Here is a 13,668-nt window from a genome sequence, read left to right as displayed (position 1 = left end):
AAGGAAGAGCAGTGAAGCCAAGACCTAGAATTACTATAAACTAAAACATAAACAATAAGTGGAACTAAGCCTAGTGAGGAAACAAATAACTATAAACTATAACCTGTTTGGAAGGAACTTAAACAGTAGAGACTAATACGGGGAACTATACTAGAAATAAGGATCTCTCCAGATTGGGCATCGTCTGTGCCTTTTCACCTCTCAATAACAATGACTGTGTTCATTTCACTGGTCTCAGTTCAGATCTCAAAGGTGTGTTGCTCTAGAGAATCTCAGATAAATCCTTCATCTCATTTGTGGATCTAAAAGTAGAAACGTGGAAATATGTTAGTTCACAGTAAAAAGAAGGTTAGCTTTTAATTCACAAAGTTGGTTTTCATTTGTTCCACTAAAATTTATAGTAAATTTTACTCCATAGTCAGTGTCCACTTTTCAGAGATGATTTGATGTGACATAATCGAAATACTGTCGAGGTAAATTGTCCACTTCATACACAAGTTAAGTCTTTCCTTTGTTAGCTAACAACTAATGCTAGACCCATCTAGGTTAAATATTAACATCTGACTTGTCTCCATCTTGTGAGGGTCCATGGATGTTCCTCTCTGCCATTTTAGTAGCCCATTACTCCATGTTTTGGCTAGTTAAAACTGTAAGATCAATTATCCAAAAAGGTTATTTGCTTCTAAACTAATGATAATAAGCATATAAGCAATCATAATAATTTAGACGTATTGACTTTATTGATCTTACAATGTAGAAATTATCCCCTGCATTTAACCCATCCTTCAGGGAGCAGTGGGCTACCATTGTGTGGCGTCCGGGAAGCATTCAGGGGCTAAGAGTCTTGCTCAGGGACCCAGAGCAGCAGGCTGTGGGATTTGAACCTGGGTACTTGTGGCCTCGCCAGGACGCGAATGCCCAGCTCTCTGGCCACTACTCCCTAAGAGTTTCTTAAATATTTTTTCTCTGAAATAAAGAGGGCAAATTGAACATTAGGTTGATTGCCATTTCAGCAAATCATTCTTTAAAATCTTATTTGACTAAATATTTGATCTACTCTCCTGATTTTGCTTTGTGACTGGTTGTTTGATGACCTGCCAGTTATTGTTCTTAATACGTTCTGAACTAATTTGACGTCATTTACAGATTCCTGAAAATAAACCTTGGATCTTAAAACTAATTCCATATTGAACTTTGATATCATTGCATCATTTTTAACGGTCTCCTTGTTCCGTTATTTATACATAGCTCACTTTTCTTTATTCCTTTGTGTTGTTTGGTAGTTTTAGTCAAATTGTTCTAGCTGAATAAAGAGTTTGCTTACTGAAGTATGTTTAACTTGGAGTTGAATTGTTTTTGTTAATAAATTCTTATATTTTAAGGAGAAGTTGTTTTAAGTTTATTTCATATGTGCGCAGAGTTTGCTGTTCAATAATGCCAATGCTCGAATCACTCTTTCATCTATTGTCCTAATACCACCGTCATATTCGTCTGGTATTCCCTGGACAACAATTGACAGAACGAATGGTTATTTAATTAAATAGTAATTGAGCTTTTCTGTTGTGTGATGAATTTTAACTTCCGTAAAAGCTTCATCCGGGAGGGGCTCGGAGTAGAGCCGCTGCTCCTCCACATCGAGAGGAGCCAGTTGAGGTGGCTCGGGCATCTATACCGGATGCCTCCTGGACGCCTTCCTCGGGAGGTGTTCCAGGCCCGTCCCACCGGGAGGAGGTCCAGGGGACGGCCCAGGACATGCTGGAGGGACTATGTCTCTCGGCTGGCCTGGGAACGCCTTGGGCTTCCCCCGGTGGAACTGGAGGAGGTGTCTGGAGAGAGGGACGTCTGGGCGTCTCTGCTGAGTTTGTTGCACCCGCAACCCGGTCCCGGATAAGCAGAAGACGACGAGTACGAGTAAAAGCTTCATTTCTTGTTACCTCATCATGATAAGTGGCAACGTTCTCCTGGAGCTTCATAATGAATGTATATAATATATATGAGTCTCACGTTCTGAAATAAGTGACAAAAATATTTTTCACAATTTGTTTAGCTTGTACATGTACGATACTAAATACAAGAATTCTTATTATTAATTGTGTACGGAGACTTCATATATTTACTAAATGTATTTCATATATCAGATATAAACAGATATGTTTCATGATATAAATCTTATAACTATTAAATATATATTTATAATTATTATATAGATACTATTTAAATTGTTGTAGTATATTTGTATGACACATACTTTTAAATGTGTATTTCATTATATTAGAATATAAATATTACATGTATATATTGTATATTTATGTATTATATATTTATTAAATATATTATCTTTAAACCAAATGAGTAAGACTATTTTGACAGCACATTGAATCGCATTTCTTTTTTCCGCCGCTAGATGGCATCATTAGCGTAATTTAAACTACATAAAGTTAATTTGTTCATGACACCGGCCTTATTTAGACCGTCAAAGTAAAATACAAACATCCGTCTTTTGTCCTAAAAACACGTGAAAGCGATGAAAAACTAATGTAATTCTAAAATTATCAGGTGATATTATTTTATCATTACATATACAAGTGTAACTAGGCCAATTTGAGCTCTTGGGTGAAACACAAAGAGGCTTTTATTTTTAAAAGCAATGTCCGGAAGTTCATTGCCTTATTTCCCGCAGCTTAATGGTGAACGGTGGCCCAGTCAAAACAATGCAGTGTTGCAGCTTCGTGTAGCTTTGGCTTTAAAGGGCAGATATTTAAAATCCCCATCGACACGGTGGTCTGCGTCCGTCAGCTTGCTGTGTTATCCGGGCGAGCGGCAGTTGGATCGTGCCAGGAGTTTAGTTTCTTCCGAGCTGCCATCGTTTGGGATTTAACCGTTTGTTTGGCTGGAAATGGAGACAGCTAACGGTTGGATGACAGCAATGGAGGAGAGCGGCTGAAAGGTAAAGGAATACCGGAGTTTGCGTCAAGTTATTGTCACTAAACTCTGTAAAATAAACTCTCGGTCGGCCGGGGCAGCTGACATGGTGGAGTAGGCGTCGTCAGCGCTGAAGCTCTCTAGGTCTCTCTCTGCGGAGAGGATCGCCATGGCACCGGGCTCTCTGGTGGCGGCCTGCCGCAGTCTGGCCCTCTCTACGTGGCTGCTCTCCTTCTGCTTCGTCCACCTGCTGTGCCTGGACTTCACCGTGGCCGAGCGGGAGGAGTGGTACACCGCCTTCGTCAACATCACCTACATGGACCCGGCCACCTCCGAGCTGCGCACCGAGAAGACGGAGGTCGGCCGCTACGGTGAGCATTCCCCAAAGCGGGACGCCAAGGGGGTGGTGGTGCTGCCAGCCGCCCCCCTAGACCGGCAGGCCTGTGACCCTCACACTCGGTTCGTGGTCCCCACGCAGGCCTCGGCGGGCTGGATAGCGCTGATAGCCCGGGGAAACTGCACCTACAAGGACAAGATCCGCCATGCTGCCGCCCACAACGCCTCGGCGGTGGTCATCTTTAACGTGGGCTCCACTAATCCCAACGAGACCATCACCATGCCCCATCAAGGTAGGAGGCTGCCTGCTGGAGTGAAACAGAAGCTCGGTTCATTATGAATGAACTTTATTTCCTTTCAGCTTAACACAAACTAATGGTTTTTTTTTAGGGAGACAACATGGTAAAGAGTTTTATGAGCAGGAACGATTTCATCTGGAAAGGCGTTAAAAGAGCGTTCCCATGATGATCCCATGATGCCAAGGTCATAGAAGTAGGCAATAATGGATACAGATGAAGGTTACCTTTATTACTTCAAAGCACATTTTCACCATCAACACCAGCGGCAGAGAATATTCTACCTGTTTGTTATACTCTAATACTAATACATGCAGCCCTAGATGGACAGATTCAATTTATGTGCATCAGCATCCAATTAAATGGTCATATAGATAACAAACTTATGCAGTCAATATCACTTTCTACTGCTAGCTGGTCAAATGTTATCTGAAGACGACCAGCCGACTGCTTTGAGTCATTTACTTCGCAGCATTTCTTCCTCCTGTTCAAAGCATTTGGTGACAGTGGAAAGGAACCACTCCCTCTGAACAGGAAGAAACCTCCAGTGAATCATCTGCAGCGACTGACCGGGGATATGGCAGGGCAGAGCAAGCGCAAACGAAACCCAGAGAGGCTGCTTTACTTGTACCATATGTGCAAAGATTTAAATTATTTCTTTTTTTTGATGGAATCCAAACCTTGAACTGGCTAAATGAGCATAAGCCCACATATCCAGTCAGTTGATCTCTGCTAGATAGGGACTACTTGGTTGTTTCAAAACATTCTACTCCTCTCCAGGTAAATCAAAGTTTTGTTGGACCAAAGGTTCAGCAACGAGCCACGGCTGTGTCTTTAACAACAGACAGACGGTAGATGATGTTCTCCAAATGTTTACCTTAAGTAATCCATCAGGAATTCTCCGAACTGCGGTACCGTCATATGAAAGCTGTTTTATGGGACGCACCGTTGGCGGCGATATCAGTAGTCCAGAGATCGGGGCAAACGCAGCAGCAGCTGCAGACTCTGCAGACTGATGCTAACAAAACTAGTGATGGATCTTCTCAAAGCAGCGGATTTTCTCTGTTTCTAGTAGGCGCTCATTGATTATCCAATCATTACACTGATAAGCATGTGCGTTAAAGCCTAATTGTTTTCGTCATCAAAGAGTGAACTCGGTGTCACCAAATCATCTGTTTGTCCAAAGGTTCAAAACTGTTCTGCAACAGAAGCTGCACATCTGCAAGAAAAACAAATGTTTACCATGTATAATATAGTTGTTGCAGGAACCTCTAAGTTATAGTTGCAATTCAAATTCTTTAATATATTTTAGAAACCATCCCAAGTTCTTGGTTAATTCCTTTATTTGCTTGTTGGCAGAATAAATTGTCAGCTATAAAATGTCCTAACTATCGTTAAATTGTTTAAACCAGATGTTTGTTCATTACCGAGCTTTTTACGTTACAACTCAGTCAAACGGCAGAAATGAAGATCTTCTCAGTTAAGAAGCCAAAACGTTTGGGCACAACCTTGTGTCTGATGCTGCAGCAATGATGCTGAATCAGTAAGTTTGATCATAAATGTTTCATTTTAAACGGCATTTAAAGTTCAGTCGGTGTGCCATAAATAAAAGCATAGCAATAATAGTTAAAGTAGTGATTTAGCTGCAAAATGAAGGCATCCAAAATAGAGAAAAATACATATTTCTGTAACTTATTTAATTTTGACCTTTTTGATATGTATAGCCTTATTTAAAAAGTTTTTTACATTAATATTTAATAAGTAAAGTAATCTGTAGGGGCTGAGCATGTCTGTCATCATAATGTTAAATAGAAACATCAGTTTCACGGCATCGTCCTATCTCTACCATGTAAATGTGTTTCCAGCACGATCCTTATGTTTTGGTTTAAACATAGAAGCCCTGGTTATCCCTCCTGCTGGTAAACTAATAACACATTGATATTGATCCACACCGTTCTGCGAACTGAAATGTTCCCAAAAAACAGAATTTCTCTTTCTGTTGAGCGGAAGAAAAGTTTGGGAACCTTCTTTCAGCCAGCTGACCGGTAGTGCACAGGAAAATGCTGGGGAGGGGCCGCATTGTGCTCCATGCAGTCAGAGAAAACTCTGGTCATTCCTGCATTTTCTCTAAACTTTCATCAAAATGACTTTAAACGTCCTGATTTTATTCGTTTTAGTTTTAGTTTTTGGGATCAGGACCTTTGAACGTTTAACCGTAGCGTACCTTGGTACCAGTGACCAACGCATGCCTAGCAGTCACTTCAGATCTGTCATGTTTAATATGCAGAAGGCATCAGTCTTCATTTCTCTCCGAGCAAAAACACAGGAAGAAAAAATGATCCTTAACATTTTAAAAAGATTTATTGTTCTGCCGAATATCTACAAATTAAACCTGTTCTTTCTGGTGCTTTAGACCAACAGAAGTCCGGTGTAGGAACATGTTTCTTTGCCGTTGAGTCTGTCTGATTGGACCTTTTTGTCTCAGTAAAGCATTCAATGACAAACGATCCTCTGATGCGGCGTCTGGCTGTAAGGCTGTGACCAACAGTCTGAGCCGAACGTTTGACAAACTGCTGTCAGGAGCTTCTTTAACTCGGTCCGTTGAAGGTTTGATCAGATCATGTAATCTCTACGTATCTGATGTTTGAACCCAGTCGGTGGCGTGGATCAGGGACGGCCAGGCCTCCCTCCACCGCTCCGGCCTCTTCTGATTAGATTACATGCAGAGAAACTCAACGTGGCGAGTTGTTGTCAGTCACGATGGAGCTCTGGGTTGCATAACGGCAGCAGTGAAGGGAGGTCTGCTCATCTGAGCCGCTGAGCAAACTAACAGCTGTTTGTCCGACAGTTTGGATCTCCTTCAGCGATCCCTGCAGGCCTCCTCCCACTCCCACTCTGATTGCCAGGAATGCAGGAAGTAGATGGAAAATACTCCACGTTTGTTGATCTTAAATCTAGCTTCTCATGACGTTTTCCGTTTCTGGGAATCTGTCTTTGGAAACTGAATACATTTGCCAGTAGAAACATCTGCAGGGCGTTCAGAAGCTGTTGGGTTGTCAGGTTACTGGTGCTGTTTAGATACTTAACACATCTGGTTTTTATTAAAATCTCATTCCAAGGCTTGTTCTCGCTCTATTTTAGATGCTTTTTTTTATCGTTGTTCAGTCCACTATTAAATCACAGCTGGAAGACTCGTTTAAAAATGTGCAACCATCAAAATTTGGGGTTTTCTATGTAAAATAGTCATTTGAAGCTGTCTAAAAGAAGTTGGTGTTTAGTTTCCTCCCTTTAATTTCTGTGTTGTGATCATGAATCTGAGAATGTTATTTAATATTAATATTTTAATATTTTATCAAATAATATTTCGGTCTGTTAAGGATTGTCCTGTGAATACCAGCCCTATTAAGGCGATAGTATTAGGACAGAATAGAAAGGTGTGAGACGAGCTCTGACATTATTGAACAGCATAAACTCTGCACAAATATGGAATAAATTCACACAATTACTTAAAATACAAGAATTTATTAACAAAAATAAGTCAACTCAAAGTCAAACACATTTCAATCAACAAACTCTTTACTATGTTAATACAATCCAACTAAACTACCAAGCAGAATTAAAGAATAATGAAGATTAATGGGCTATGTACAATATAAACAAGTTGATTAAAGATGATTAGAAATTATGACCAAAAAGAGTGATGCAACATTACCATGCAATGTTTATGTTTGAGAACCAAGGATTATCTTGAAGAATCTGGAAATGAAGTTAAGTTAGTCTTGGAACCAACTTAGGAAATAATCAGCAACATTTAGACAACCATTCACAATGCAAGATCAGATTAAATATTATTTTAATAAAATAATGTTTTAAATAATGATCTGCTGAATAAAACCAACCTTCTGGATGACCATTTCTCAACGGTGTCTGATTAACTGCCTTTATTTATTTAAATAATATTTAAATAAATATTATTAAGGGAGTATTTTGGAAAAGAGCCAAATCTTTCTGGAGAAATGGGGCTTAATGGCGTTTACTTAGTTATCAAATCTAGTAAATGATGTTCAGGGACTATTATTCACTAGCTTGAAAACTAACAACCTTTCTGTTAAATACTCTTTAGTAGCAAACATGTGTTCTTACCGGTTAGCGGTTGAGCTAACAAAGAAGCGGATAGCTTAGCACCAGAATCAAACACATACCTTTAAAATACCTCGGTTAATATAAGGGTTAAAATGCATAAGCGCAGACGGCGCGTTATGATCAATGTTCAGTTTAAAAATCACCCTTTAAATAAAGTTTGTATTAACCTTAAAAACATACAAAGAACACAAACCGGCACGTGTGCTACAGATAGCCTGCTAGCACTAAGGTAGCCGAGCTTCACAAAAACAAAACTTCATAAATGAAAACATTCAGATTATTTCATCCTAACTGTTAATCTGCCCAAACCTAACCTCTGACCATGGTGAGGAAATGTTGTCCAAGGGGCGATGAAGTTTGAAGAAGGTATCCACAGTGAACAAAGGGTTAGCTTCCTGCTAACCTCCTCAGCTTCTCACGATCAGAAGGTGCGTTCGTTCAGTGAACAAAAGGGTTAGCTCCGGAGCTGTAGCTGGGCGGCCCGTCCTGTCCGCTGCGGTCTCTGCTGTCTTCCTTCCAGACTGGGAGACCGCGTCTTTGCAGGGGTTTCTCTCGAACACCGTTTGCGTCTGCGGGGGCTTGGAGAGATGGTCAAGCAATGCTTGTACCTTAATTACCCCCGTTCACGAATGAAAATACCAGATACACAGACAGTATTTCATCCGTACTTATCTTTGCATATGATCGATGATCATATGGCTTCCTTGGATCCAGTTGAAGAGTTTGTCTTTTTGCCAGCAAAGAGACATCAGCGCGCTTTGTCTCCCCTGTCCGGTCCCTCTGGAAGCCCGTGTGGAAAGAGGGCGGATGTAGCAACAGCTGTGCTTTTATTTGGGTAGTGGCATCACAGGAAGTCCGCAGTTATCCCGTTTCCTGGCTGTGCCGGAAGAAGGTTAATGCACTTTATTTTGAAAGTTCCAGAAATGTCCGTACCGGAGTTTAATGTTGAAATCCATGGCTGTGGGTCCCAACATCTGATACTGAAGGAAAACTCAGAAACAGCTGTGGGTTTGGTCAAGTTGCAACGGTAACATGCTCTGCATGATTTCAGGCTGTTTTAATAAATATTAAATATTGATATAAAGGACTAAAAAATGCAAACTTCTGTGATAACTTTGAAATATTCTTGTAATAAAGAAAGTTACTTAATTTCTTTTAAAGTCCCCCTGAAACCATGTTTTAAATATTTAATTTATGGATGAATCTCTTGCACATTCTTTTACATTTGCAACCATATTGGCATAAATAATTTTTTTTTTTACTGGTGGTTTGTCACTTTAAATAAAACAATAAAACAAAATCCTCTGTGCTTATCTGCTGAGGAGGGTTGGTAGTACCTGATCAAGCCACCAGAGATACTTCGTCTACATAAAGTTTGCAGGAAATATCTTCATTTTCAGAAGTTAATGGACCCGCTGACAATAGTAGAGCAGCCAGATGGGGCAGCTTACTCTGGATTTAATTCAGAACACATGGGGAAAAAAAGTCAAATGTGATTTGAAAAGTGTTAAAATTGGGGTAAAGTTCTAAAATAAGAGTCAGAACCTGATTTATGTTTTTTACAAATTTCGCGACTAACCTGAGTCAAAGACGGAAAATATTAAGTTCACATCTTTCTTTGTTTCTTCACCCCATAGCTCTGTTTGCTTTTACCTGCTACTATTACGGTGGCCGACGGGAAAAACACGTTGCAAACATCATTCATGCAAACGTCATTCAGGATGCCAAACAACCAATGCATAGGAAAAACGCAGCAAAAGACAAATGCTGCAATCACAGAAAATAGACAGAAGCAAAAAGAAAAATGCTGCAAATACCAAAAACAACAGTAAGTTAAAAACAGGCTGCAAGCTCGCTCCCCAAAACGGCAATACACCAGACAACCACCAAGTCATATGGGACTGGACCTTCAGTTAAGACATTAACGGGATCCTGGAAGAAAGTTGGAGGAAAGAAAGAAAATATACGTCTTCTTTCATGTCTTTTTTTTTTTTTTTAACAAGTGGTCATAATATTTTCTAATATTATAAAACGGCAGCATTTTTACGTAGGTAATATTTCAGCTTCAGAGAGTCGGCCCAGACTGAGCAGTAATCCCCTCCTTACCTGCAGGTTGTTGTGTTCATTTCATCATCTTAAATGCAGAAATCTGTGATTTAAGTTCAGGACTTTATTGTTGGTTCAGTTTGCAGAGATTACAATATTTAGGTGATTTAAAAAGCAATTTAGCGGTCAGGTTTAATATAGTTGCTCCTGTGATGATCAGAAGCTGCTACCTGCAGGGCTTGACCTCTGACCTTTACCAATAGGCAGTGTTTACACAGCTGTGTCATCGCTGGCAACAGACCATAAATGTCTTGTTCTGCAGTCTGCTGATGCACTGGTGACTTGCAGCACATCAGCCACTGCCTGAACATTGACTGCTCGTCTGTTTGGTGTTGAAGCAGAGGACACGCACAGCGTTGGTCAGACGGTTGCCCCCACTCACCACAGCATGAGTTTCACATTCACTCTAACCTTATAGGGATTTATTTTGAGATGAAACTCATCAAACACACAACCTTAGTGATTTTATTTAAACCAGAACTAGGTGAAGAAGTTAAAATGTCCTGTGTTTTTCTTCTAATCATCACAGGATTGAGATACACCGCCACTAGTATTTGGAGAAATGTCCCTTTTTATGGCAAGCTTTTGTAGCAATTAACAAGCTACTAGCATAATTCTGGCCAGAAGCTTCACCGACCACACCTTCATGTTAAGATCAACATGGACTGAGAGGTTCTGATGTAAAACGAAGCCCCCGCGTTGGAATCAACGCCTTGAAGCTGGAAGTTGCTCCACATGGCCAGAAGGTCTCTGGAGAACGGTTTTATGATCAGATGAGGCTGAGGTGGAGCTGTTGGGCCCCAGTTACAAGAATAATGCGTAAGATTCAGACTTATTTATTTACATGTACATTCATTAAGACGAGGCTTTCTGTCTATCCTGTAAATGTTCCAGATTTATCCGTAGAAGCTCGTTTTCTGTCTGGAGTGTCTGGCAGGTTGTTGCTTTACAACATGAATAAAACATTAACCATGTGATTAAATTACATTAACCAAACGAAAATAAACTAAAAATAAAAACACATGGTCAATATTCAGCTGTCACTACGTTTGATCTCTAATTATGAGTTACCGACCACTGTTTTATGGATTTACAGAACTACCTATGAGCTGTAGCGTTCCTCACGGTATTCCCAGTATGAACTTTCCTATAAGAAAAGGCTAACTTTCCAATGGGAACTTTTCTGACTCTTACAGTCTCCTCTAATTAAATCTCTCATGGACACATTTTGAGATTGTTTAATGAAATTACTTAGTAGAGGGCGGTCCAGACCATGCAGAATTTTATACATTAGAAAATATGCAAGAATGTAATCCTGTTTTCCTGGTGAACGATGTATTTTGTTAAAACTTTGCAATGATGGTGTGAGTTAGACTTTTCATTAAAGCCAGTTATTGCAGTCTTTCTGTTGATTATAATGTAGCCTTCCCTGTTTGTGTCCATCTGGACGTACCGTTAATCACATGTGACAGAAAAATCTCATTCATGTACATCTGCAAAGCTTGAGTAGTTCAGATATTTCTAATGTGTCTAAAACTCATCAAAGCATGGTGGCGGTAGCATCATGCTTTGGGACTGTATTGCTGCCAGTGGTGCCAGTGGGTTAAATAATCAAGTTCGGAGCCCGCTTCGGTTCCTGAACATGATTTCAAATTGTGTTTCCACCAACAAAAAGAGGTTCCAGGCTGTGAACTCTGGTTCAACTCCGGCACCGCAGAATACTTGGTTCCTCTGTGTGAACCAGAACGTCACCCCTGGGCGGCTCGAAGCTGCAGACAATAGACACAGCAAGTACGGCGGCGGTGGCGAAGAGCGTACCGTATAAACATTATTTATATGTTGGCAAAAACTACCCGACTTCAGGAAGTGGCTTCCTTGCCAAGGGGAGGGTGTATGTTTACCTTTGAAACCCTGTGTGGATCAGAGAAAATCTACAATTTAGTCAAACTTGATCACTGTGGAATAAAAAGAAAAGCCATGAGCTAATTGTTGGCTCTTATTTTTCATTGTGTCAAGATGAGCAGTAATGTTTTGCTCTGAGCTGGAAATGCTAATTAAATTCATCAGCGTTTGTCTTCTGTGAGTCACTTCTAGTAAGTTAAATCCAGTGATTACATTTACAGCAGCAAAGCATTGCCTGTTGCATAATATGGTTTTATTTGTTCCTATACCTCCCACTCAGTGAATCCCTCAGACATAAAAACACCTATTTTTAACAAGCTTGATTTACTTTGAGTAGATCATTGTTTTCAGTATCTCAAGAGCATAAAAGTGCTCTGGACCCAAGAGCTCTGAAGACGATGAGCACTGAAGCTTTGAGATCCAGATGCTGCAACATGTCTGAGTGGGAGAGGGTGAGTTGATCCCTTGGTCTGGTCAGGCAGGGAGAGCTGGGGAGTTGGACTGGTCATTCAGTGGGTGGTCAGGCCTTTTCACTGTTAATCCACCTGAAAACAGACTGTGTGGAATCAGCTGCTTCATCATTTCCACGGTTCATCCCACAGATTAGATCAGAGCCGCTGACCGCTTCATGTCGCTTTGCTGTTTTGAAGCTGGAATTGTGACATAACACGTCATCATGAGCAGAAATGTTTGCTCGTCTGTGATTGGTCCAGGGAGGCAGTTGTCATGCATCTGTACAGAGGAAGAGGTGGTGCACAACTCCAGTCTTACAAGACGATTTAAAAAAATAATAATAATTTTTTTATCTTGGACTATAAAAATATTATCTACTGCTCAAAAAAATAAAAGGAACTCTGAAATAACACATCCTAGATCTGAATGAATGAAATATTCTCATTGAATACTTTATTCTGTACAAAGTTGAATGTGCTGAGAACAAAATCACACAAACCTCATCAATGGAAATCAAATTTATTAACCAATGGAGGCCTGGATTTGGAGTCACACACAAAATTAAAGTGGAAAAACACACTAGAGGCTGATCCAACTTTGATGTAATGTCCTTAAAACAAGTCAAAATGAGGCTCAGTATTGTGTGTGGCCTCCATGTGTCTGTATGACCTCCCTACAACGCCTGGACATGCTCCTGATGAGATGCGGATGGTCTCCTGAGGGATCTCCTTCCAGACCTGGACTAAAGCATCCACCAACTCCTGGACAGTCTGTGGTGCAACGTGACGTTGGTGGATGGAGCGAGACATGATGTCCCAGATGTGCTCAATCGGATTCAGGTCTGGGGAACGGGCGGGCCAGTCCATAGCTTCAATGTCTTCATCTTGCAAGAACTGCTGACACACTCCAGCCACATGAGGTCTAGCATTGACCTACATTAGGAGGAACCCAGGGCCAACCACACCAGCATATGGTCTCACAAGGGGTCTGAGGATCTCATCTCGGTACCTAATGGCAGTCAGGCTACCTCTGGCGAGCACACGGAAAGAGATGCCACCCCACACCATTACTGACCCACTGCCAAACCAGTCATGCTGAAGGATGTTGCAGGCAGCAGATCGTTCTCCACGGTGTCTCCAGACTCTGTCACGACTGTCACATGTGCTCAGTGTGAACCTGCTTTCATCTGTGAAGACCACAGGGTGCCAGTGGAGAATTTACCAATCCTGGTGTTCTCTGGCAAATGCCAAGCGTCCTGCACGGTGTTGGGCTGTGAGCACAACCCCCATTTGTGGACGTCGGGCCCTCATACCATCCTCATGGAGTCGGTTTCTAAACGTTTGTGCAGACACATGCACATTTGTGGCCTGCTGGAGGTCATTTTGCAGGGCTCTGGCAGTGCTTCTCCTGTTTCTCCTTGCTCAAAGGCTGAGATAGCGGTCCAGCTGCTGGGTTGTTGCCCTCCTACGGCCTCCTCCACGTCTCCTGGTGTACTGGCCTGTCTCCTGGT

The 13,668-nt window shown here is 41.2% G+C and overlaps 1 protein-coding gene across 2 annotated transcripts in view; it reads left to right on the top strand.

Annotated features, from left to right (window-relative positions):
* The first annotated feature begins 2,611 nt into the window (after positions 1 to 2,611).
* Positions 2,612 to 13,668, top strand: part of rnf150b (ring finger protein 150b) — a 33,459-nt gene continuing 22,402 nt past the window's right edge. The window contains exon 1 of one of the 2 annotated variants that reach the window (XM_047385699.1): positions 2,612 to 3,551. In XM_047385699.1, coding sequence (XP_047241655.1) covers positions 3,092 to 3,551 — 460 coding nt within the window. In that variant the 5' untranslated portion in view covers positions 2,612 to 3,091. The remainder of the gene's footprint in view (positions 3,552 to 13,668) is intronic. The other variant, XM_047385698.1, reaches the window with a different exon arrangement.

This window comes from Girardinichthys multiradiatus, chromosome 14, assembly GCF_021462225.1.
Source record: "Girardinichthys multiradiatus isolate DD_20200921_A chromosome 14, DD_fGirMul_XY1, whole genome shotgun sequence".
Classification (NCBI taxonomy): domain Eukaryota; kingdom Metazoa; phylum Chordata; class Actinopteri; order Cyprinodontiformes; family Goodeidae; genus Girardinichthys; species Girardinichthys multiradiatus.
Note: the sequence above shows the minus strand (reverse complement) of the source record. Positions and strands in the feature narration are given on the sequence as shown.